Source organism: Protopterus annectens, chromosome 7.part0 (assembly GCF_019279795.1).
Source record: "Protopterus annectens isolate FY-2018-M chromosome 7.part0, PAN1.0, whole genome shotgun sequence".
Taxonomy (NCBI): Eukaryota; Metazoa; Chordata; order Ceratodontiformes; family Protopteridae; genus Protopterus; species Protopterus annectens.
This window is the reverse complement of record NC_056739.1, coordinates 884327130-884353855: the sequence shown is the minus strand read 5'-3', so window position 1 is coordinate 884353855 and position 26726 is coordinate 884327130. Positions and strand designations below refer to the sequence as shown.

General features: G+C 40.2%; 1 protein-coding gene across 2 annotated transcripts in view; it reads left to right on the top strand.

Annotated features, from left to right (window-relative positions):
* Positions 1 to 26726, top strand: part of RCN2 (reticulocalbin 2) — a 436021-nt gene that overhangs the window by 288443 nt on the left and 120852 nt on the right. For both annotated transcript variants that reach the window (XM_044077463.1, XM_044077464.1), the window contains exon 6: positions 13223 to 13336. In XM_044077463.1, the coding sequence (XP_043933398.1) occupies positions 13223 to 13336 (114 nt within the window). The remainder of the gene's footprint in view (positions 1 to 13222; positions 13337 to 26726) is intronic.

Sequence of the window (26726 nt, the reverse complement as noted above, 5' to 3'; positions counted from 1 at the left end):
ATTTTAAGGGTTGCAGAGAGTTTAATGAAACCCTGTCAGTTTGCAGAATTGTTTCAGTAAGCCATTGTTCAATGTAGTGGTAATCAAACAAATGTCACAAGTTTTTGTATGTATATATGTCTACAGATATACGTCCGCGCGCGTGTGTGCGTATGTACCTTGTCTATATATCTATGGGTTCCTCTTACGAGATCAAAAACCCATTTACACAAATACGTTGACCCGTATTGCTCGAAGTACATGAACCTTGAGCGTCCAAAACCGCGAATTCCGGGATGTCGATTTGTTTTGGTTGACCTGTCTGCGGTATAGCTCCGTAAGGTCAGTGTGCGATAGATAGGACTTTAGGGTTAGGATTTGGGTTAAAGTAAGTGGATATATGGGTAATGTATATAAGATTTAGTGTAGTGTTAGATGTAGGTTTTTTTTAAGTGTATGTATGTGTATTATTTATTTTGTTTGGGTGTATGTTTGTAGGGGAAGTGTGCAGTAATTATGGACCTTGGGGTTAGGGAGGGGTTAAGGATAGTGCATAGATAGTTGTGTATGAGGGGTTTAGTGTAGTGTTGGAAGTAGGGTTTTGTTAAATGTATGAATGTGGATTATTTATTTTGTTTGGGTGTATGTCTGTAGGGGAAGTGTGCGGTAGTTACGGACCTTAGGGGGAGGGGTTAAGGATAGTGCATAGTTAGTTGTGTATATGGGGTTTAGTGTAGGGTTAGAAGTAGGGTTTTGGTGTTTTACTTTAGGTTAGAAGTAGGGTTTGGTTAGTGTATGTATGTGGCTTATTTATTTTGTTTGGAATCTGATGAAGCGTACAGTTGCTACGAGAAAGCGCTTATTTTCCTGTTTTTTCTGCTTATAACTTCATATGGATTAAATAAATTGTTCGTACTTTATTGGACTTTGTGAGTATTTGACATTGCCGTTTCCGTGGTGAATACACTTGTGTGCTTTTCTCGATATATACATATATATATATATATATATATATATATATATATATACACGTGTACACACATATATATATATATATTTTTTTTTTTAATAAGACACACCATGTACACAAGTGCATAATGAATATATAATGGATATTGAATAGATAACTGCATATTCCCCCCCGGTTTAGAACACTTCTCCCTTATAGATAGGGGCTACATGTAAATGATCCAAGACATAATAGCGTCTGCCTTCCTCTCACCAGCAGCACACAGCAATGCTAATCCTAGAAGAAATCCAGAAGTGTGGGTCTCAGGAATCACCACAATCAGTAGTTAAGTCCCACATGTTGTAAGGGCTTAGTAGAAGTTCTTCTCCTTCTCTTGATGTAGGGCTGGGAAATGCAGCTCAGCATAAAAGAACATAAACTTGTCAAACACCATGCTTCATCCTTCAGAAGAGACATTAAACTGAAATCCCAGCTGTTTTATTTGGTGGTAGCTCAGGTGGATGTAAATGATCCCAAGGAAAGAAGTTTCCTGGTTTCCTGGCCAAATTTCACCTAGTCAGTACGATTAAAACCTTGGGTCTCCCCTGGAAAGAGACCATTGACCCTAAGCTGGTCAATAGAATGTAAATAAAATTAAAGAATTGCTTATCTTTCTGAAGCATAATGATTCCAATTCTGCATGTGATGCAAATTTGAGAACTGCTATACTACAAAACCTTCAGGGTTCGGACTGTAGACATCTCTCACAGACAGACACATTTTAGAAATGTGAATAGGCACGTTACTGTGATCTGTTCTGCAGACATTTATATTAGGTAGGAGATCATAGACGCCATTGATACTTTTGGACTATTCTCTGTGCATGTCTTATTTGTGGAGTCTCTTCAGGTGAGCTGTTTGGATTTAAGTTTGGAACCATTGTGGGACCTGATGTTCTTCTGTGCTGAGATGCTGACAGCTTTGCTTTCCAGTGTTACAGCATCTGATAGAGAACTTTCTCCAAGTCTTGGCTTGCTGTATTCAGTACTGCGTAGTACACTCATCAGAATATGAGCCAAACTTTATCCATTTTTTACTCTTGGTTGTTAGAAACTACGTCTCACACTTTTGTAAGGATTCTGCTGCTCTTCTCCATCAGTGTCCTTTAAAGCTTGTACTTTGGTGTGTTTTGTCTTCATGTAAATGCTTGCTTATGTTTTAAATAAGGTAAGGTGGATCCTTATTTGTCTGTTTTGGCTTAAACTCTATTAAAATGCTGTTGTTGATGCAAACATTGAAGGTTTTGGTCAAGACTCCACTTTCCTGTGGATTTATACTATTTGGTGTACACTGACTGTGAGCTATCTATTATTGCTTACTTGATGCACTAAAATGGTTTATTTTAGTATTGGTAGCTCATGTCACGAAAAGAGATACTGCCAGTCCAGCTATCTGAAATTTTGTAAATTACATTTCATTTGTGAATATCAACATGATTCATATAATACATTTGTATTACAAATGTATTAGAGCTGTATGTCATAAGATGGTTTGTACAGTGCTGAAGAGATATTTTACAAAGTGCTGTTTGAAATGTATCCACAGTGTAACCTGCTGGAATAGAACAGAAGTGTACATACACTATTGTAACTGTTTAAATGTATATATTTTAACAGGGGACACTGGAATACAGGAGGTTAACTTGCAAAATTTCAGAAAAAAAATAGCTGAAATTAAATTACATTATGGCTGGGCCATAAAAAGATGTTATCTTTCAGTTTCAGTGCAGCAAGCAGACACGATGTCTAAAACTAAGGAGCTTTCTCTGTTGTCTTGGAAGTGTTTTATTGTTTATGACTTCCAGCATTTACCAAAGATCTCAGGAAAAGCCATTGTCTGTGTATTTTCACAGGTGGATGCTAAATACTGCTAGCTTTCAGCAGTGAGGGATTTACCTGAGATAGAGTCAGATCACAAGAAATTATGTCATTCTGCAAGCTATCCCAGCAGTAATATTTGAGATATTAATTTAAGAACTCTCTGAGAGAGACATCATTTTGTAGTCTGTCTTGGACCTGACCAGAAGATCCATTTACCACACATTTGCCTTGCTCAGAGTAAGTAAGTCTAGGGAACAGCACAATTATCTTGGGTATAATCAGGGATATAGCAAATCTTAATTTAGATGTTTTTCTTTATTTATGTGAGACTGTTCTGCAATGTTTTAAATATTTCCTGTGATTGTGAATTTGATGTCATTGTAAATATATATTTAGTATTGTCTTTATACTGCGGTGGTGGTGCTGCGGTAGCATTGTCGCCTCACAGTAAGACGTTGTCCCGTTCGATTCTCAGCTAGTCTTCTGTGTGGAGGCATATGTGAATGGGCCGTGCCTTCGTTGAAGGTTGTGCGTCAGGGCTGGTAACCCGGTATGGAAAAATCCACTACTGGGAAAAGCCGAAAGACACAAACAAATTGTCTTGTTCTTTTATTATTAAATATACTTAAAAATTTCATTGTGGCTGATCTGTGTAGAGATATTTGTGTTGTAAGTGTATTTCTTTCTTTATTTGATGACACTGTGTGGCCCATTCCTAATAGCCTTGCTCTTGGTCAAACTACCATTTGTATTGATAGTAACATTACACAGTAAGATTGGACACCCTTTGTTAAGAGTCTTAAAATAAGGGGTTCTGGTGGTAGTGATAAATACCTTATAGTTTGTGCAAAAGGAGACATAGCTAATAAACCTGTGCCAGCCTTTCCCTTGTGTGTCTGTGTGTGTCTGTGTGTGTCTGTGTGTGTGTGTGTGTGTGTGTGTGTGTGTGTGTGTGTGTGTGTGTGTGTGTGTCAGTGTGTCAGTGTGTGGGTCAGCTACTTGGGCAGGAACACGAAGAACTGGTTGGACAAAGAGAGTGTTGAAGGACTTGGCTTGGAACCCTGGCTAAGGATTCAACTCTATACCTCTGCCTGTGGGGAGTCTTACTGGGGACCTGAAGAAAGAGGGAGAAACCAGCCCTGGACTGACTGTGGTCTCTGTGTGCTTTTAAGAGAAATTGCACTTGATGCAGAGAACTGCATCTGGAAATACTGTGTGTGTACTTGTCATCCTGTCCTGCAATGTTGTTTTAAATATTTCCTGTGATTTTGAACTGTGATGTCACTATAAATATATATTTAGTATTGTTTTTGTTCTTTTATTATTTATTATTAAATATATTTAAACATTTCATTGTGGCTGATCTATATATTTAAACATTTCATTGTGGCTGATCTGTAGTACTTCGACGGTGGTGCAGCGGTAGCATTGTTACTTCACAGCAAGAGGTTCTCCCGTTCAATTCTCGGCTTGGGTTGGGAGTGCCTTCTGTGTGGAGTCTGCATGTCCTCCCTGCGGTCGAGTGAGTGTTCGAAAGACATGTGTTGAATGGGCGCGCCTTCGTTGAAGGTTGGGCGTCGGGCTGGCAACTCGACACCATAAAACCAACTGCCCGTCATTAGCGGACCGGAGTTCCGCTGTGGCGACCCCTAACCGGGAAAAGCCAAAAGGAAAACATTGTGGCTGATCTGTATAGAGCTATTTAAATTCTGAGAGTACTTGCATATTTATTTGATGACCCTGTGTGGGCCAGTCCTAATAGCCTTGCCCTTGTTCAAACTACCATTTGTATTGATAGTAACATTACACAGTAAGATTGGACAACCTTGTTAAGGGCCTTAATGTAGCTGATAAGAGGTTCTGGTGGCAGTGATAACTACCTTATAGTCTGGGAAGAAGGGTCATAGCTAGTAAACCTGTACCAGCCTTTCACAGGTGTGTGTGTGTGTGTGTGTGTGTGTGTGTGTGTGTGTGTGTGTGTGTGTGTGTGTGTGTGATTAGTTGTGCTGATCTAATTATTACCATTCATTGCATGTAACTTGTCTCTGTATGATGTTAATTCTGTTATTAGATTATAATTGCCTCTCTGATCTGGTTATTGCTGATACTCATCATTATGATCACTACTGCAGTACCCTAAGCTATCTGGATTATAGCCTGATAAGAGTATAACAACTGGCAAACTTTCAAAGCTTCAGGGCACCTTCATGCACCCAGACCTTTAGCCAATTCAACCTGAGCTGATTAAAACATCAGGTTTGAGTGCTAAGTCCTTCAGAGCTTTTCTGCCACCAGGAGGTAACAACTGTTGTAGTGGAGCAATGACTTGCTATGTGTTTCCTACCTGAATATATTGCTCTCAAGCCCTTCAGAAGTTTTTGTTAACCTGATATCCAAGAATTCAATTGTTTGCTGTCCCACTTACTGGTAAATTTGAAGAAGGGTGTTGTAGTATTAAGGTATTCTACAAATAACCTAGCTTCTTCATAATTACCCCTCCAAAGTACCAGGACGTCATCCAAAAATCGATTGTAAAGGACAATTTTTTCTTTAAATGATGAATTCAGAACAAATTATTCTTCCCATTGGAGCAAAACCAATTTGGCAAAACTAGGGACACATTTTGCCCCCATGGCCACACGTGAAACTTGATGAAAAATTTCCCCTTCAAAGGTCAAAAAATTATTTTAAGTACCATATCCATAAATGATACCAATAAATTTATTTTGTCACTACCTAAATGTTCACATTTCACTAAACTTTGTGTAAAGTAATTTATACCATCCTCATGTGGTATAACAGTGAACAGGTTGACTATATCAATAGTTAAAAATGACCACTCCATATCATCATTTTTACAATCAAGTTTTGAAACAAGAGTTATATACATTGATAGGGATGTTTCTTGATAGAGGTTATCCCTTGAAAATGTTGACTAAAATACGTAACGAGGTACTAAGTAAGAGAGATGCTACTTTTTCATCTATACTTAAGGGGAACAACATAGAATTTGAGAGAACAGTTAATAAACATAGTGTTTCAGATTCAAAGGCATCGGCCCTTAAATACAACAATCAAATACATGGCATAGTGGATTCCATATGTACAGCGTGGGATCTATGTTTTGACTGTGAATTGAAACGTGTTCTAGGCTGTCTCCTAAAGTAGTTTTCTCTAGGGGGAGAAATATCAAGGGGTTCTTAGAAGGACATAAGCTTGGATACACCCTTTCCAAAATGAATAAATGTGGGACTTGCAAGTCTTGTAGATTTATTAATGATGGACCTTATATAAGTGTCCCGAGTTACAACAGGACTATCTCTTGTCCAGGAAGGGTTAATTGCAACACTCAGAGGGTGGTGTACTTGGCTACATGTACCAGCTGTAGCGCATTTTACGTAGGTAAAACTATCCGTAGGCTGAGAGACCGGATAGTTGAACATCTTCGGACCATTAGAAACAGAGACCCTCACAATGCCCTATATATGCACAGTATTGTATATACCACCTTTAAAAGATTTTTATTTTTTGTAATTGACAGGGTGTTGCACAATGAAAGGGGTGGCGACGAAAAACTAAAAGTGGAACTTTTGGAATATATGTGGCATGTCATTTTAAATGCAACAACACCTGGGTTGAATGATTTTATTTCTGTAGGGCCAGTTTAGAAACATCGAGCCACTAAAATTTAGATATGTGTTTTTTATTTACATTGTTGTGGATTTATTTTATTGTATTTACGTTAGGTGGAAACACTTTAAATATTTGGGTCTTTTCTTTTTTATATTTATTATAAGATTTGTATCTGTGGGTTGCAATTGTATTTTATGTATGGTTCTTCTTTTTTGTATGTAGTTTAGCTTTAAGATGATTGTGCTTCATTCTTAATTGAATAACAAGTGATTGAGACGCGTATGTAAGGAGTTTGTGAACAGCTACCATTCACTCTGATGATGCCATTGATTTATGGTGAAAGCGCTTAGTGTGTGGAGCAGCATTAAAAGGCTGTCAGATTTAGACTGTTGTTCGTGTTTCATTTTTGTTTTTATCCTCAGCAGGATGTAACCCATATAGCTAAGGCTACTGCAGCAGTGATTGACTGTCTACTTTTATGATAAGTTCAACTTACACAATTCTACTTTATTGGGGGTTTTGCATAATGTATTGTTATTATTACTATTTACTGTTTGTTCACTAAGTAAGTGAACTGGTATTTTGACCCTTTTCAACCACAACCCGAGTTCAAAGCCAGAAAATACACCAGTTTCTTTCTATCAACAGTATTGTATACAAAATGAGTTGAAGTACGAGTAGTTTGCTGTTTTATCACTAAATAGTGCAGTAAGTGTAATTGGTATTTTGTAATTTTACATTTAGTATATATTAAGTTGCAGTGTTGGGGTGGGGTATGGGAATGGCCCTGCACAAATGTTGATTTTAGAAGTTTTAATGGATTGGGAGTCAAAGTATATTTTTTATGCATTAGCACCTGACAAAAAGGCAGTCAGTGCTGTGATAGACAAGTGCAATTGTAGTCTACATTTATGTGCATGTGTATGATTGTACAGCATTCTGGAAAAAAACAAAACAAAAAAAAACAAAACCATCAAATGCACTTTCACCCAAATTCTGAAAACACTTTGAGACTACCGCATGCTGCCCAAAGCAGAAATTGTGTTTTGCTCAACACCCCCCCCCAGCAACTATATAATACTTCTCCCTCTCTCTCTCTCCCCCTCTTTATATATGTATTTATAAATTTCCTCACTATTGAATGATCTTGAAGTTGGTATATATAACTAACGTGAGGTTTGAGGTTGCAGGGAGTCTTTCCCCCCTGTAAAAAGTGTGTTGCTTTTTTTGTTTTTAGATTTGCTCTAAAAGATTGCTATCTTTCTGTTCACTCTTTGGAGTGTTCACTGTTTGATATGATAGTCAAATATATATATATATATATATATATATATATATATATATATATATATATATATATACACACACATACATATGTACATGCACATGCTTCAAGACTGCACAGTAGTGAGGAGAGTAGATATTTCCTACTGTCTGCTAATGTGCCATCTTGCTTCAGCCAATCAATATATTTCAATCCTCCTGACATATGAACAAATAATCAGGCTCACCCATAGTCGAAGAAAGTGTTTTGATATTGTGTTTAGCAGCCATATTAATATACATACATTTGTGTATGCTTGTAATAAAGAAGTACTGTTACCACAGCTACACATGTGTACTTCCACAGTTTATTAACATGCTAATAGTTTTGCCAAGTTTACAATCTGCTGGGCTTAAGAAAGTTGATTGCTGCAATTGGTGTTTATATTTTCTTCTTCTCGTATATGTAGAAAATATCAACTCAGGGTTATAGTATTCAAGCTTGTAGAAGGTCACTAGGTCATAAGTTTGAGTCTCGAAACAGTATTTTTCCACTAGATTTTATTTACAGCATAATAGATTTTCCAACACTCCGCTGAGCATTAGGCATGTGTTAAGCATTATGTTTCCTTGCCTGGGCATAATGTCATTTAATTTGTACAGACACATTTTTCAGCAGAAGTTTGGATATTTTCTTTGCTCTTTCATTGGAATTGTTATGTTGTAACTGTGGCTTTTGTATGTTATAAAACTTGAGCATGTAGATTTTGTAGTCTTAGTCATTCTTAATACTTTTATCACGGTCCTTTCTTGTCTTAAGTCATAAATATAGTGAGCACTTTTATTATAGATAGTACCCTACCAGCCTAGAACCCACATCCCTCGGAGTCTTTTGTAAGTTTTTTTTTTATTATAGATAGTACCCTACCCTAACTATTAGCATGTTAATAAACTGTGGATAGTACCCTACCAGCCTAGAACCCACATCCCTCAGAGTCTTTTGTAAGTTTTTTTTTATCTATTACTTCTAGCATGTCGAGGGATCAATTGCTAGTGTCCTCTCCTGCTCAACTTGTGAACCTGGGAATATTGAGGCAATGTTACAATTGCCTCATGTACACAGACAATCCTCTCCTTCTCCCACAAAACACAAATACATGCGAGAGATGCAACTATACGGCCAAACTGGAGGCTGAGCTCTCTCAACACAGGACTGGCAAGACCAGACAGGAGGAGAAGGAAACCACACACACTACATACCCAGTCACACATAGTACCATCACAACTTCAAATCATACACATAATCACGCAAAGACATACTCGGAGGCTCTGATCAAAAATCTACCAAAACAGCGGAGGCCACCAAAGCAGACACCCAAACAACTACCACCTCGGGACCAAACACATGCAGCACATAGACCACACAGTCAGAGTGTCAAACAGTCACAGCCCTTAAGGCCAAACACAATGCCAGACACACTCGTCATTGGTGACTCTATAGTCAGACACACTGATGTCCCGCTCACCAGACTGAGTAAGGAGAAGGTAACAGTAAGCTGCCTGTCGGGCGCTAGAATCCGCCACATAACGCAAGCACTCAGGTCTCTCAACAGCAGGTCTCTCAACAGCAGGTACAAGTACGACTCAGTCATTGTCCACGCTGGTGTCAACGACCTGAGACGTACCTCCTTGGACTACATGAAAAGAGACATTGAGGAGCTCTCTGATTATGTAGCCCAAGCAGGTATGACCCTGACCTTGAGCAGTATCCTACCTTCACCTAGAATGATGCCACAATACAGTGATAAGATGATCAACTTTAACAATTGGCTTAAATTCTGGTGTCATTCAAAGGGGATCCAATGTCTGTCTGCCTGGGATGACATGCTGGACAAGCCACGCTGCCCATGAGGGACGGCTTGCACCTGTCACCCTGGGCTTCCGGATATTGTCAAAGGCTCTTGCCACCCCATAGTGCCTTTTTAGGCAAGGCTCAAATTCTAAACCTACCACCCTAGAACACAAAAAAGTAAAAAAACTAAGGGTAATGCTGCTCAATGCCAGAAGTCTCAATCTCAAGATGCACGCACTCGAGGCCCTTCTCAGTATGGAGAACATCGATGTCTGTGCTGTGACAGAAACCTGGTTCAAGGCTCCTAAGAGCACCCCAGCACTATCAGGTTTCACCTCATATCATGCGTTCCGGCCCCAAAATCCGGACAACACCAAGAAAAAGGGGGGGTGTCCATATTCATAAAGGACACCCACACCTCAAGGTTGGTGGCAACGCACGATGCATCGGAGACCATCCAGGTGCAATTAACCATAGGCAAGACTGCTCTGCAATTTGTAGCATGTTACAGGCCACCCTCTCAAACTCAGGAACCTCACATGGCCTTCCTGAAAACACTGGAGGGGATAAATGTATCTCCAAACCCCATCATACTAGGTGACTTCAACTACCCTAATATAGACTGGGAACACTACTCAAGCCCAAACTCTCTAGCCCAAAGGTTCCTGGAGTTCATAAACTCAAATGCCATGGAACAACTAGTCACCATCCCCACAAGAGGAGAAAACATACTTGACCTCATCATCACAAACATGGGATCACAATGTTCATCACCGGAAGTATACCCCTCACTGGTGAGATCAGATCATAAACTAATCTCGCTGGAGGTCCTCATCCTGCCCCCACCTGAAATAAAAAAGACCACAGTGAAAAACTTCTCAAAAGCCGACTTCACGCTTCTAAAAACTAGTGTGGTCTCCTTTAAGGCCCCTGAGCCAGTGGTAAACATTACTCAAACCGCTGAATCACTTACAAATGCCTTCTACCAGCACCTACAGGACTGCATGGATCAGGCAATCCCAAACAAAACTAAGACTCTTTGTACCAAAGGCAAGCGTCCAGTCTGGTGGACCCCAGCCATAAACAAGCTCTACAACAAAAGGAGGAAGCTACTACAAGAAAGAGCAAAATCCTTGAAAGGTAAGACACCTTTGATCATTATAAGTAAAAAACTAAGAGCTCTCATAAAATCATCCAAGGCTAATTTTGAGAGAAAAATCGCCAAGGACACAAAAGACAATCATAAGGCCTTCTTTAGCTATGTTAGAAGTCTAGGAGGAAACTCCCAGATATGCTCAGAATTGGTCCAAAATGATGTGAAGATTACTGAACCTACACACATTGCCAACATACTGGCTGACAGGTTCAGTGCAAACTCCCCCCCCTCCCCCCAAAAGGAGAGATATCTATACCAGAGGATTGTAGCCCCCCAAACATCTCCAACGCCCAGGTCAGAACTGCTCTCTCCAAGGCAAAAAACACAGCATCCATGGGACCGGATGGTGTCCCCGGCTGTGTGCTCCATGAACTCAATGAGGAATTAAACCCGCAGTTAGGACAGCTGTTTAATCTTAGCATCACCTCAGGATACGTACCCAAGGAGTGGCGCATGGTGACTGTGGTCCCACTTCACAAGGGCGGTGCCTCCACCGACCCTAGAAATTACCGTCCCATTAGCTTGACAAGCCTTATCTGCAAAGCCATGGAGAGGATCATAATGGAACTCATAAATAAAGACATAGGAAACTTGCAGACTTTGGATCCAACCCAGTTTGGCTTTGTCAAAGGCAGATCATGCCTTTTAAACTTGGTTGACTTTTTGAAACAGTCACCAAGGCCATTGATGAGGAAAGGCAGTCCATACAGCCTACCTCGACGTGGCAAAGGCCTTGACACAATACCCCACTCAGGTATCATCGAAAAACTCATCAGCTTGAATGTAAACCCATACATCACAAGATGGGTTGCAAACTGGCTAAGTGACAGAACCCACAGGGTCAGAGTTGCTGGAGCCATGTCAGACTCAAAGCCTGTCACAAGTGGTGTACCACAGGGCTCAGTCCTGGGTCCACTCTTGTTCGGCATCTACTTTTCTGAAGTACAAGCAAACACAGGAGGGTTATGGCTGACAAAGTTTGCAGATGCAAACTGGGCGCCATAGTCGAAAACACTTCTGACACAGATATCCTTCAGATGAGCCTCACAGAAATGGATAACTGGTGCCAGAGCCATGGCCTAAAGTTAAACGCCAAGAAATGCATAGTCATACCCTTTGGGAAAAACAAGGTTACCCCTAGCTACCATATAGGTGGCAATCCACTGAGCACAGAAGAAGTCATCAGGGACCTGGGGACCCAGGTTGACACTAGCCTTTCGTTTGACACTCATGTTGCTAAAGTAGTCAGGAAAACCTTCTACATTGCCCACCTGATCATGAAGGGATTCACATCTAGATCAAGGGAGGTCATCGTCCCCCTGTACTCATCACTCATTAGACCTATGATTGAGTACAATGCCCCATTTGGAATGTATCTGACCCGACACCTGCAGCAGCTGGAAAGGCCCCAAAAGTTCCTCACCAAGAGGATAAAGGGTCTCAAAAATATGTCTTATGCTGCCTGACTGAAAGAACTCCAGCTCTATTCAGTCTCATACCGCTTGCTCAGAGGTGACCTGTGCCTGACATATAAGGCCATGTCAAACCCAGATTTGATGAATATGCTTCACCTCAAAAAATCTAGATCCCTCAGAACCACAAGGGTGGGAGACTTAAACCTTGACACGGTTATTAATAGGACGTGCTGGAGGGACAGATTCATCACCCAGAGACTCCCTATGCTGTGGAACAAAATCCCGATACATGTGAGGCAGAGCACCTCGCTGGCCTTGTTCAAGAGGAATCTTGACCAATGGATGGGAGATCGCAGATATACCCAGGGATTACTTCAGTGTCACTGCTTGACAGAGGCACAGCAAAATAATAGGCATAGTTTTATTCAAACTAAAGGGGTGGCGAAAGCCACATATCTATGGTCTAGGCTTATAAATGCCCTTGGGCAGATAGCCCAGTATGAACCTATGAACCTAAATATGACTGCTCTTACTCATCACAGTCAAGCACTGCCAAACCTTGTTTTGTAGTGGAGGTGGTGAAAATTGTATGTTTTCACTCACTTTTTACTTTTTGGTTACTCCAGTGATAAATGTTTGACTAGATGTTGGAGGTTAATCTTGTTTTTCTAACTTAGCTGTCAGCTTTTTTAATTGGTTAGCAGTTTAGGAATTTATGCTGACAAGAAGTTGATCATCTGTTACTGAGCTTTCTGTCCTGCTGTTTTTGTTTTGTTTGCCAGGATAGTATACTAATCATAAATGACCTTTTACAGGTACAGCTTGAGTGAAATATTTTGCAATGAAGGTACAGCATACAAACATACTCATTAGTGAATCCATCATAACGCATCTCTTTTAGTGCTTTAAGTCAATCCATTTTGACATTATTGTAGATAGTAAAACGTTAGATTAAAGTAAACATGATGTATTTTATTTTTCTGATATTAGTTTAATTTTCATGCTTATCTTCTTGATGTAATGGGTTTTATTTATTCATATTTAAGACTATCTAGCATTTCCAGTTATGGCTATCATTTTCTGTTTTATTGACAGCTACACCTAAGAGATAAGAAGCGCTTTGATAATGCTGACATTGGTGGAATTCCTGGACTAAGCATTGAAGAATTTCTGGCTTTTGAACACCCTGAAGAAGTGGATTACATGGAAGTGAGTGCTAGTGCTGTATATGCAGATTTAAGTGTGAGGTCAGTGAGTTTTGATCAATTATGTGAAAAATTTCACTGGACCCCAGTGAATGTTTCTTCTGTGACTGAAAGTCAGCAAATGCTCCAAAGATAAACTAATGACAGAGGATACTGACTGATAAGCATATCAATAATAAAAGGTGACTTTGAAAAGACAACCTGTTTAAGTAATTCATATAATGCTTGGTAGAGGCTCTGTATATAAAGTTTTTACATCAGTTTTTAGTCACCCTTGCCTGCCCAACCACCTATCCTCTGCCACTACTGCTCATTCATTCATTCTCCATCACAGGGGCAAGAGCTACTTGTGGCACAGCCATCATCCAAGAAGCCATATGGGTTATTTATGTTTTTTGTTTCAACTCCTCCTCCTCAGGTGGCCGATGTAAGCACCTGGTAGATTTTCCTTGTAGATATGCATGTAAACATCTTCCTGTCTAGTAGTTGTCAGCACTGCAGTGGTCTTGATGATGCCCCCCCTTCTCCAGGATGGGTGGGCTGATGTTGCCAGCTTACTGTCATTCTCCCACGCTTCAACTACTAATTGATCTGGGACATAGGCAGGGCTTCATTCCTCTGCTCAGTGGACTCAGGGATGTTTTTTAGCATCATGTGTAAAACTGAGTTATATGGTTGGCAATTGCACTGTACATTTTGTGGTGATACTGATATTATTTGGGTACTTGACATGCACACTTGGCTTATTACCTTTGAATATTATATGTTTGGGTTTGAATACATACTGCCTGTCAGTTGTTGTTTTTGTTGTGTCTTTCGGCTTTTCCCTGTTAGGGGTCGTCACAGCAGAACTCCGGTCCGCTAATGATTGGCAGTAGATTTTTACGTGCCGAGTTGCCAGCTCTGACGCACAACCTTCAATGAAGGTACGCCCATTCATGCATGTCTCCACACAGAAGACGCTCTAGCTGAGAATCGAACAGGACAATGTCTTACTATGAGGCGACAATGCTACCACAGCACCACCACTGCAGTTAAATACTGCCTATCAGTCTGTGTGTAAAACCGAGTCACTTCATTGGTACTTAGTGCTCTGTTTGCTCATTTTTGGTTAAATTTGGTATTAGTTAAGTTTGTGAACTTTGCATACGAGGGTAATTTGTATTGGCTGCCTAGTAGACATGTTCCTGATGGGGATCATGTAGAGAGGCTAGTGTTTTGCATACATATTGGACAAATTCAAAAAGTGGCTGTCTCCTACCTAATATAAATGTCTGCAGAACAGATCACAGTAACGTGCCTATTCACATTTGTAAAATGTGTCTTTCTGTGAGAGATGTCTACAGTCCGAACCCTGAAGGTTTTGTAGTGTAGCAGTTATCAAATTTGCATCACATGCAGAATGTCTTGAGTTCATTTCCCATTGGAATCATTATGCTTCAGAAAGATAAGCAATTCTTTAATTTTATTTATATTTTATTGACCAGTTTAGGGTCAATGGCCTCTTTCCAGGGGAGACCCAAGGCTTTAATCGTACTGACTAGGTGAAATTTGGCCAGGGAACCAGGAAACTTCTTTCCTTTGGATCATTTACATCCACCTGAGCTTCCACCAAATAAAACAGCTGGGATTTCAGTTTAATGTCTCTTCTGAAGGATGAAGCATGGTGTTTGACAAGTTTTTGCTCTTTTATGCTGAGCTACATTTCAAAGCCCTACATCAAGAGAAGGAGAAGAACTTCTACTAAGCCCTTACAGCATGTTGGACTTGACTACTGATTGTGGTGATTCCTGAGACCCACTCTTCTGGATTTCTTCTAGGATTAGCATTGCTGTGTGCTGCTGGTGAGAGGAAGGCAGATGCTATTGTCTTGGCCATTAATACTTTTGGACTATTCTCTGTGCATCTCTTATTTGTGGAGTCTCTTCAGGTGAGCTGTTTGGATTTAAGTTTGGAACCATTGTGGGACCTGATGTTGTTCTGTGCTGATATGCTGATAGCTTTGCTTTCCAGTGTTCTAGCATCTGATAGAGAACTTTCCCTAAGTCTTGGCTTGCTGTATTCAGTACAGCGTAGTACACTCATCAGAATATGAGCCAAACGTTTATCCATTTTTTACTCTTGGTTGTTAGAAACTACGTCTCACACTTTTGTAAGGATTCTGCTGCTCTTCTCCATCAGTGTCCTTTAAAGCTTGTACTTTGGTGTGTTTTGTCTTCATGTAAATGTTTGCTTATGTTTTAAATAAGGTAAGGTGGATCCTTATTTATCTGGTTTGGCTTAAACTCTATTAAAATGTTGTTGTTGATGCAAACATTGAAGGTTTTGGTCAAGACTCCTCATTCCTGTGGATTTATACTATTTGGTGTACACTGACTGTGAGCTATCTATTATTGCTTACTTGATGCATTAAATGGTTTATTTTAGTATTGGTAGCTCATGTCACGAAAAGGGATACTGCCAGCCCAGCTATCTGAAATTTTGTAAATAATTACGTTTCATTTGTGAATATCAACATGATTCATATAATATGTTTGTATTACAAATGTATTAGAGCTGCATGTCATAAGATGGTTTGTGCAGTGCTGAAGAGATATTTTACAAAGTGCTGTTTGAAATGTATCCACAGTGTACCCTGCTGGAATAGAACAGAAGTGTACATACACTATTGTAACTGTTTAAATGTATATATTTTAACAGGGGACACTGGAATACAGGAGGTTAACTTGCAAAATTTCAGAAAAAATAGCTGAAATTAAATTACATTATGGCTAGGCCATAAAAAGATGTTGTCTTTCAGTTTCAGTGCAGCAAGCAGACACAATGTCTAAACCTAAGGAGCTTTCTCTGTTGCCTTGGAAGTGTTTTATTGTTTATGACTTCCAGCAGTTTACCAAAGATCTCAGGAAAAGCCATTGTCTGTATATTTTCACAGGTGGATGCTAAATACTGCTAGCTTTCAGCAGTGAGGGATTTACCTGAGTTAGAGTCAGATGACAAGAAATTATGTCATTCTGCAAGCTATTCCAGCAGTAATATTTGAGCTATTAATTTAAGAACTCTCTGAGAGAGACATCATTTTGTAGTCTGTCTTGGACCTGACCAGAAGATCCATTTACTACACATTTGCCTTGCTGTGAGTAAGTAAGTCTAGGGAACAGCACAACTGTCTTAGGTATAATCAAGGATATAGCAAATCTTAATTTAGATGTTTTTCTTTATTTATGTGAGACTGTTCTGCAATGTTTTAAATATTTCCTGTTTTTGTGAATTTGATGTCATTGTAAATATATATTTAGTATTGTCTTGTTCTTTTATTATTAAATGTACTTAAAAATGTCATCGTGGCTGATCTGTGTAGAGATATTTGAGCTGTAAGAGTATTTCTATATTTATTTGGTGACACTGTGTGGGCCATTCCTAATAGCCTTGCTCTTGGTCAAACTACCATTTGTATTTATAGCTACTTAGGCAGGAACACGAAGAACTGGTTGGACAAAGAGAGTGTTGAAGGACTTGGCTTGGAACCCTGGCTAAGGACTCAACTCTATAGCTCTGCCTGTGGGGAGTCTTATTGGGGACCTGGAGAAAGAGGGAGAAACCAGCCCTGGACTGACTGTGGTCTCTGTGTGCTTTTAAGGGAAATTGCACTTGATGCAGAGAACTGCATCTGGAAATACTGTGTGTGTACTTTTCATCCTGTCCTGCAATGTTGTTTTAAATATTTCCTGTGATTTTGAACTGTGATGTCACTATAAATGTATATTTAGTATTGTTTTGTTCTTTTATTATTTATTATTAAATATATTTAAACATTTCATTGTGGCTGATCTATATATTTAAACATTTCATTCTGGCTGATCTGTAGTACTTCCACGGTGGTGCAGCGGTAACGTTGTTACCTCACAGCAAGAGGTTCTCCTGTTCAATTCTCGGCTTGGGTTGGGAGTGCCTTCTGTGTGGAGTCTGCATGTCCTCCCTGCGGTCGAGTGGGCATTCGAAAGACATGCGTTGAATGGGCATGCCTTCGTTGAAGATTGGGCGTCGGGCTGGCAACTCGACACCATAAAACCAACTGCCAATCATTAGCGGACTGGAGTTCCGCTGTGGCGACCCTAACCGGGAAAAGACGAACATTGTGGCTGATCTGTATAGAGCTATTTAAATTCTGAGAGTACTTGCATATTTATTTGATGACCCTGTGTGGGCCAGTCCTAATAGCCTTGCCCTTGGTCAAACTACCATTTGTATTGATAGTAACATTACATAGTAAGATTGGACAACTTTGTTAAGGGACTTAATGTAGCTGATAAGAGGTTCTGGTGGCAGTGCTAACTACCTTATAGTCTGGGCCGAAGGGGCATAGCTAGTAAACCTGTACCAGCCTTTCACAGGTGTGTGTGTGAGTGTGTGGAGTGTGTGTGTGGAGTGTGTGTGTGGAGTGTGTGTGTGGAGTGTGTGTGTGTGGAGTGTGTGTGTGTGTGTGTGTAAAACAAACCTCCAAGAGTGTGTGTGTCAGATACTTGGGCAGGTACATGAAGCACTGGGTGGACAGAGAGAGTATTGGAAGACGTAACTTGGAACCGTGGCTAAGGACTTAACTCTATAGCTGTGCCAGTGGGTAGTCTTATTATTGAGGATCTGGAGAAAGGGAGAAATGAGCCCTGGACTGACTGTGGTCTCTGTGTGCTCTTAAGGGAAATTGCACTTGATGCAGAGAGCTGTATCTGGAAATACTGTGTGTGTACTTGTCATCTTCCCAGTGTACATCCCCCACTGGTGCCAGTGGTGAGGATTGAGGCTTCTTGATTACTGTTGCCAGTGGTGGGGCATCACAGCTCAGACACATTACTGTTTTCATACTCACTACTACTTGTTTCTCTTGTTGTATTACCTTCACTGTGTTTGGTCTTGTTCTAGTCACTTTGTTTGTGTGTGTGTGATTAGTTGTGCTGATCTAATTATTATGTTCACTGCATGTAACTTGTCCCTGTATGATGTTAATTCTGTTATTAGATATAATTGCCTCTCTGATCTGGTTATTGCTGATACTCATTATGATCACTACTGCAGTACCCTAAGCTATCTGGATTATAACCTGATAAGAATATAACAATTGGCAAGCTTCCAAAGCTTCAGGGCACCTTCCATGCACACAGACTTTTAGCCAATTCAACCTGAGCTGATTAAAACATCAGGTTTGAGTGCTAAGTCCTTCAGAGCTTTTCTGCCACCAGGAGGCATGCTCCTGTACAGGGTTTTGAGGATGAATGGTTAGCTAATGCTATTCTATTAATGGGCAGGTAAATTCCCTTCAGGAGAAAACCTTCCACATTACTTTTTTTGTCACAGAACATTTACTTTTTCTGGAAAATACTTTTAATCTGAGGAAAAGTGTTTTTGTTGACTATCTTATGACTTTCATGTACTTTTAAATGGGTGTGAACTTTTTACTTTTTTGGTAAAATTTTGTTAAAGTTGTTTAAAACTGCTTTTTCTCTGCAGACAATGTTATTTTACTTTTTGGGGTTGGGGTACGTGTTTAAAATTGCTTTTACTGTGTTTTTTTCCAGGGGAAAAGCTACTTTTTAGTTACTTTCTTGTTTTACCAACTATTGCTGGTAAGCTTTCCTAGGAATCAAGTGCCATTTTCAGCTTGAGCATTTAACAGTTTACCAGGTCTTTGGTTGGATCTTCTTACAGCCACAAACAAAAAGACAAAAAAAAAAAAAAAACAAGATTATTAAGCAGCTTTTGCCACCACAGCTGGATAGTGATTTACCTCGACCACAGTTGGGTGACTCTGCCCTGGCCAAAGATGTTTCCTTAGACTGCTCATCTTTTTCTTCAGATTCCTTTGGTGTGTAGTCTATACAGCCACCATGGACTGGTGGTTAGACATGCCGTCTGCAGTGGTTGGTTTTCCCTTAGTGGGCAAGGGAGAGCCACTCTTGTCGATCTTGGGAAAACAGGCAGAGAAAGTGCCCCTGCTTAGCAAGAATGTTGTGCCCATCCCTGGAAAAGTTGTTCTTGGTAATAGTGTCTGATTTTCAGAAATTCCTGTTAAAAAGAGAGAAAGAGAGCTAAACATTTGTCTTCTGAATCAGTTACTCTGGACAGGAGTAATTTACTTGGCTTGGCTCAGGATTCTTTTTTTCTGAGACTATTTCCAAGGTGAATTGATGTTTTCAGTGGGAAACAGTATGATTTCTGAAACCCTCAGAAAATATGATTTGTTACAAATGGAAATTCCAGAACCTTCACCTATCCCACCACCTTTGTCGGCCTTGAAGAATGTTTGAGTCCAGCCTGCAATTTCCCTGGCAGTCACCGTGCTGCTCTACAAAAGCAAAATAGATTATATAAGGTTCCTCAGTCTTTTAAGTTTTTATATACCAATCCCAGTCTTGAACCAGCAGCTGTTGCTTTAGTGGATCCAGCTCTGCTAAACACTTGGTTAATTCTAATACCATTCCTCCTGATAAGAACAGGAATATTATTGACAAATTTGAGACAAAAATGTGAGGTTCTGCAGCTTTAATTTTTAGAATTCTAAATTGCCATTTTTATATGGTGAAGTTTATCCTAGCTAATTGTAAAAGTGTAAGGAATGTTTTGGCATCAGTCTCCTCTTGCAAGTAGAACCCTACTTTGTGTAATTTGGCTGCTACCGTTCATTATTTAAAATGTGTCTATGATTCTGTGGATACTACTTCTAGGACTGCTGCTACTGGAACTGTTTTGAGGAGGTTTGCCTGGCTGTGTTCTCAGAACCTCCGTGAGTATGTCAGAAGTGAAATTTTGAATTCCCCTTGGACAGAGATTCTGTTTTTTGGGTCTTCTGCTGCAGAGACTTCAAAAAGTGTGATGAGAGAGGAAATCTGATTTAGGGAATCTCTCTGATTTTTAGCCTCATTCTCTACATTTGCCAAGGGGTTCACTACTCTCTTGTCTAACTTTAACAAAAAATGCAAAATAAACAGTCCCAGCAGAACACTGGGAAACATAATGTTTAAAAAGCAATGCCTGGAAAGTTCCAAAAAGAAAGCAGAAATACCTCCACAACAAAAGACAGTCAAATCAGAATGACTGTATGAGGGACAGTGTCCCCTCACATTCCAGTTGTCACTTACTCATCCCAAAAAGATGGCAGTGGGAGGCTCTCCCTTCTTCTTGGGAGATTCCTCCTCATCTGCCAGACCAAAGTCTTCTCTTTCCTCCTGTCTTACATATACTGTCTCGGGGGGTAATAGAAGTTGTTCTTCCTCTTCTGTTAGCAGAAGGATTTTATTCAAGAATGTTTCTGATGCCAGATTCTTGGAGACCAGTTTTGGATCTTTCCCTCTTGAACCAGTTTGTGATAGTGCCCAAGTTTAAAATGGTTTTACTTCCCAATGTGTAACCCATTCTTCCTCATTTGAGTTTCTTAGTGAGCTTAGATTGCAGATCATCACTGTAGAATAGTATGTGTGTTGTACCTTTCAGAAGCACGTGCATATAAATAGCAAGCATGTGCTAGCTTCAGTGCCAGTTTGAGAGTGCAGCCAGAGATTGAGCATATATGAGTGTAACAGCTAGTTTGTTTCAAGTTTATCCAAGTTAAAGTTATTAAGCCTCAATCCTGATGTGTTTGTACATAATAAAGCTGCTTGAACAGAGCCCCCAAAGACTTTTCTATTTTATCCTGACTGTACGAGCGACATGGTGTCAGAACCGGGATTATAGAGACTGCTTTTCAGAGCTAAGAGGTGCAGAGTTAACAGTGAAGGTAAACTAAGAGAAATGAGCATGAAAAAGGGCCTAAAATGAGCCAAAGGTAATGAAAACTTGCAGAAAATATTTATTTTATAAAAAAGATAAAACAGAGCCTAACAAGAACACAAATCACATTATTAACCAAGCAAGAGGCACAAAAGGTTTGTTAAATGAAATGTTTAAAATTAAGATATTTGATAAAACGATTATCAGAAAAGCACATAAGGGGTTTAAAATTACCCTGTAATTGCAAAATGAGCATGTTTAAAACAAAACAGTCATGTTTAGAGTAAAATGAGCACAGGAAAAGTATAATGGCATGGAAAAAAGGGCACATTAAGCATAAATAAAGCAAGGTGACTGCATGTTTTTGGCAAAAGTTCTGTGTTTTTGAATAACTATTATTTTGGATTGTATTCAGGTCATAACTAGAGTTATTTAAAGTATCTCAAAGTTTGTAAAAGTGCTTACAGTGTGTGCTTATTACTGTGCATTTATTCCAAAGAGTTTGTGTGCAAAGTGCCACTATTTCGTGAAGTGCAGTCTAAATACAGCCATTTCGAAAGGTTTCTTGTGCTGGCGGTCTTTTCTCAAAGTGCTGCCATTACAGTATGTTTCTTGCACTGTAAAGAGTGATTTAGCAAAGCACAGCCATTTTGGGAAAGTTTCAGTGTGCTGTGTACTGGTTATTTGCAAACTGCTGTTACTTTGAAATGTTTCTTACTCTGATCTTCTGTCCAATTTATTTGCACAGTGTAGTTAATTTGAAAATTTTCTTACACTGATAAAAGGTTATTTCTTAATTTCAATAGTATTACAGTGCCCGAGAGATTTATTTCATAAAGTTCAGTTATTCAGAGGCTTGTTGCACTAGTGGGCATAGTTACAAATACTGGCATAACTTTCTGGCATATGTATATATGTGTGTGTGTGTGTGTGTGTGTGTGTGTGTGTGTGTGTGTGTGTTCGTGCATACTTGCAAAAGCCTTCACTGGTATGTGTTAAAATGGCAGATGGATTTCAAAAACCATCACCATTGGTGTTTGATCAGAATATTGCAGAGAACTGGAGAATATTTGAGCAAGAGTATGACATTTCTAAACAAGCAGCTTATTCTGGGAAGGATTCACTTACCAGGGCATTTATTTTTCTAAGCCTTGCTGAGTTAGAGGCCATTGAAAGGGGGTGTTCATTTATGTATGCACCAACAGTATATGATGGAGAAGGTGAAAACCATCGTATTGTTAATCAGGCAAAATCAAAGGAAGGTCCAGTGTGTTTGAAGCACAAGTTCAGGGAAATGTGTAACCCCCAGGTGAATATTGCATTAGAGAGGCATTTGTTTTACACAAGAGATCAAAAACCAAAGGAAACTTTTGCTGCTTACATTACTGACTTGAGAAACAAAGCTAAAACGTGTCAGTTTGGTGACTTAAAAATGAGTTAATAAAGGACAGGCTTGTGTATGGTATTAATAGTGCTGCAGTGAGAAAGGTTTCTCATAACAGTGCTTTAATGCTGAGGAAAGCTACTGAGATTTGTCAAATCCATGAGGTTACAGAAAGGCACACAAGTATGCTTGCAAGTGATAAGAGCATGGATGTCCTTCATGGATGCATCTGTTCAGCAGGCTCCAGAGGAAATGTAGAGAGCATGCAGCATGTGGCTAGCAGAAACAGGCCTAAGCACATGGCACCTGCCACCCATGCAGGCTCCCCAGGTAAAACCCATAGTTTTCCGGCAAGTTCTAAGAAAAGGAGATGCTGAGTGCAGTACAAGGGAGAGTCAGCAAAACCCAAATCCAGCTTTATTGTTAACTGTCACAATTGTGGTGCCAATCATGAGTCTAAAAGAAAAAAAAATGCTTAGCATTTGGTCAGCAGTGCCACAAGTGTAAAAAATTTAACCATTTTCAAAAGTTTTGCAGATCAAGTAAACCTCACACAGTTATAAAGAAGGGTCACTCGAAAAAGCAAGTTTATCCTTTAGAGAGCTGCAGTTCTACTTTCTACATAGATGGTTTATCAGTAATTGGTGAAAAGGTTGATGCAGTTAATTTGTTGGCAAAGAATGAAGTGTTTTGTACCATCCAGATCAATGGTAAATCCACCAAGCTTGAAGTAGACACTGGCTCAAAGTGTAATGTCAGCAGACACATTTGCTAAGGTGAGAACTAATGAGCAACTCAGTGTGGCTAGTTGTGCGAAACTTGTTGCTTAAGGAGGTGAAGAAATTCAAACCAAAGGCTCAGTAGTGCTTTCATGTTATTTGGCTAGGAACTGTTACAACTTGTTATACTACGTAGTCCGAAGACCTGTGCAGTCATTAGTGGGTCTCAGAGACAGTTTGAGAATGAATTTGCTTTCTTTTACCAAAGTTCATCATACAAGCACATATCCTAGTTCCAGTTTTACTGAAGCTATTTTCACGGAGTATGCTGATGTTTTCGATGACAACTTGCACAAACTTCCAGTTGTGTGCTTTATGAGGTTAGACCCAGAGGTAAATCCACTGGTCTGACCAGCAAGAAAAGTTCTGACCCAACCCAGTTTGGTTTTGTCAAGGGCAGATCATGCCTATTCAACCTGGTGGACTTCTTTTAGAAGGTCACCAAAGCAATGGATGAGGGCAAAATTGTTCACACTGCCTACTTTGACCTGACCAAAGCATTTGACAAAATACCCCACTCGGGCATTCTTAACAAACTCACTACGTTAAGTACAAACCCATATGTCACCCAGTGGATAGCCAACTGGCTCACAGATAGGACCCAAGAAGTTATAATTGAGGAGTCTACCTCTACAAAGAAGCCAGTCACAAGTGGAATCCCTCAGGGATCAGTCCTTGGACCGCTCCTTTTTGACATTTACTTCTCAGAAGTCAAGGCCAATGTCAGTGGTCTCTGGCTGACTAAATTTGCAGATGACTGCAAATTAGGAGCTGTCATTGAATCTGACACTGACACAAAGGTTCTCCAGGAGGGGCTGACACAGACAAATAACTGATGTCAGAGCCATGGACTAAAACTAAATGCCAAGAAATGCATAATAGTATCCTTTGGGAAGTCATCCATCCTTGGTAACTATCATATTGACAACACACCCCTTAGAGTTGACCCAGTAGTCAGGGACTTAGGGACACACATAGATAGTAATCTAGCCTTTGATCATCACGTGTCTGCAGTGGTGAGGAAATCATTCTATGTTGCGCAACTTATAAACAAAGATGTGACATCTAAGTCCAAGGAAGTCATTGTTGCACTGTATTCGGCATTCCTCAAACCTGTCATTGAGTACAATGCTCCCTTTGGTATGTGCCTAACCAGGCATGTCCAGTGGCTGGAATGTCCACAGTGGTTCCTCACTAAAAGAATACAGGGTGTAAGTAATATGTCCTATGCAGACTGCCTCAAGGCCCTATCCCTGTATTCTGTCTCTTGTGGGCTTTTGGGGGAGATCTGTGCCTGGCATGCAGGGCATTGTCAGGCCCCACTCTGATGGACCCTTTGCATGTCCGCAGGGCAAACGGTAGCAGAGATACCCATTCTAGGGACTTAGACCTTGCCTGTGATATGGATGGGACCTGCTGGTAATTATCCCAGAGACTGCCCCATCTATGGAACAGGCTCCCTATCCATGTGAAGCATAGTTCCTCCCTAACCCAATTCAAGTGCAGATTGGATGGGAGACTAGAAGTTCATCCCTGGTTTGGCACCTATGTCTCTAATGCAAACAGGTAACCTGTAAATGGGTCATCTCCCAGGCCCATGCTTACACTTATCAAGGGTATCAGAACTTGTCAGAGATTTGGGATGTGCATGGCTAGGCTTAAAAAGGCCCTTGTGGTTATTAGCCTAGTAAACGCTTATGAGCCTATGTTAGCTATCCAGAATAAAGTTAAAGCTCATTTGAATGAAATGGTGCAGCAAGGTGTAAATTGTCCATTTCCAGAACCAATTGAATGGGTGTCGTCCATGGTAGTAGCCCACAAAAATGCCCAGATGAAATCAGAATATGTATTGACCCAAGATATTTGAACAAAGCATTAAAGAGACTGCATCATCCAATGCATACAGGTGAGAAAGTTGCAACCCTAATACCAAATGCCACTATTTTTTTCTGTCTTGGATACAAAAAGTTAATTTTGGAAAGTGATGCTTGATCTCAGTTCGGGGGTGGCCACACCTCACAGCAAGAGGTTCTCCGGTTTGATCCTCGGCTGGGGTGCCTTCTGTGCGGAGTCTGCATGTCCTCCCTGTGGTCGGGTGGGTTTCTTCTGTGTGCTCCAGTTTCCTCCCACATCCCAGAGACATGCTGTAGGTGGATTGGACACTCTAAATTGGCCCTAGGTGTGAGTGTGTGCATGTGTATGCCTTCTGTGGAAGGTTGGGTGCCGGGCTGGCAACTCGACTCCATAAAACTCCACTGCCTATCATGAGCAGACAGGTGATCCGCTGTGGCAACCCCTAACCGGGAAAAGCCGAAAGAAGAAGATGTTTGATCTCAGTTCCTCATTACTAACTACTTTCAGTACCCCATTTGGCAGATATAGATTCCCCAGGATGCCATTTGGAGTAAATTCTGCAAGTGAAGTCTTTCAGCGTACAATTGAACAAATTTTTTTCAGGTTATCCTTGTGCCATAATAGAAGATGACGTATTGGGTGGAGCCGGGGTGAAGCAGAGCATGACAGAAACCTTAAAGTTCTACACCCAGCACATGAAGTGAACTTAAAGCTCAGTCCTCTGAAGTGCAAATTCAGACTACCAGAAGTTACATATGTAGGTTATTTATTTACTAGCACTGGCTTGACCTGACCCATCCAAGCAAGCAGCTTTTCTTGAGATGTCAGCACTAGATAATGTTCAGACGCTATAATGTTTTCTTGGTTTAGTTAAATATTTAGGCAAGTTTATACCAGACTTCCAATAAAAAAACTCCAGAGGCACACCACGTTTCTTCAGAAGCGTTCAGAGAAACTTGAAAGCACTTACTGGCCATTGTTCTGTGCTCTTTGTGTGAATAAAAAGGTTTTCATCAGGTCGGCTCCATTTGTCGTGGCGTGCCTCTGGAGTTTTTTTCATTGGATTTGGTCTTTTGCTTTTCAGGGACACTTTATCCAGAGCTGTGTTCTGCTTGCCTTGATTATACCAGACTTCAGTGAGTTGACAGGACCTCTGAGAGAGCTGATGCACAAAAATGTTATATGGCCTTGGATGGAACAGCACCAGAAGCCATTTGAAGACCTTAAACAGAAAACTGCCACCACCCCTACATTAAGATACTATGATGTCAATAAACCAGCAACTCTTTCCTGTGATGCTTCAAAATTTAATCTTGGCACAGTTATTCTTCAAGAAGGCAGACCAGTAGCCTATGCATCCAGAACTCTTACACAAACTGAAATGCGGTATGCTCAAATTGAGAAAGAACTTTTGGCAATAGTATTTGCATGTTCAAAGTTTCATGATCATATCTGTGGTCGAGTTATTCAGATAAACTGATCACCAACCTCTAGCTACTATTCTAAAGAAGCCTATGTATTCAGCTCCAGTGAGATTACAAAGAATGATGCTCAAATTGAAAAAGTATAACTTCAGAATGGTCTATACAAAAGGCAAACTTCTTTATTTGGGTGAT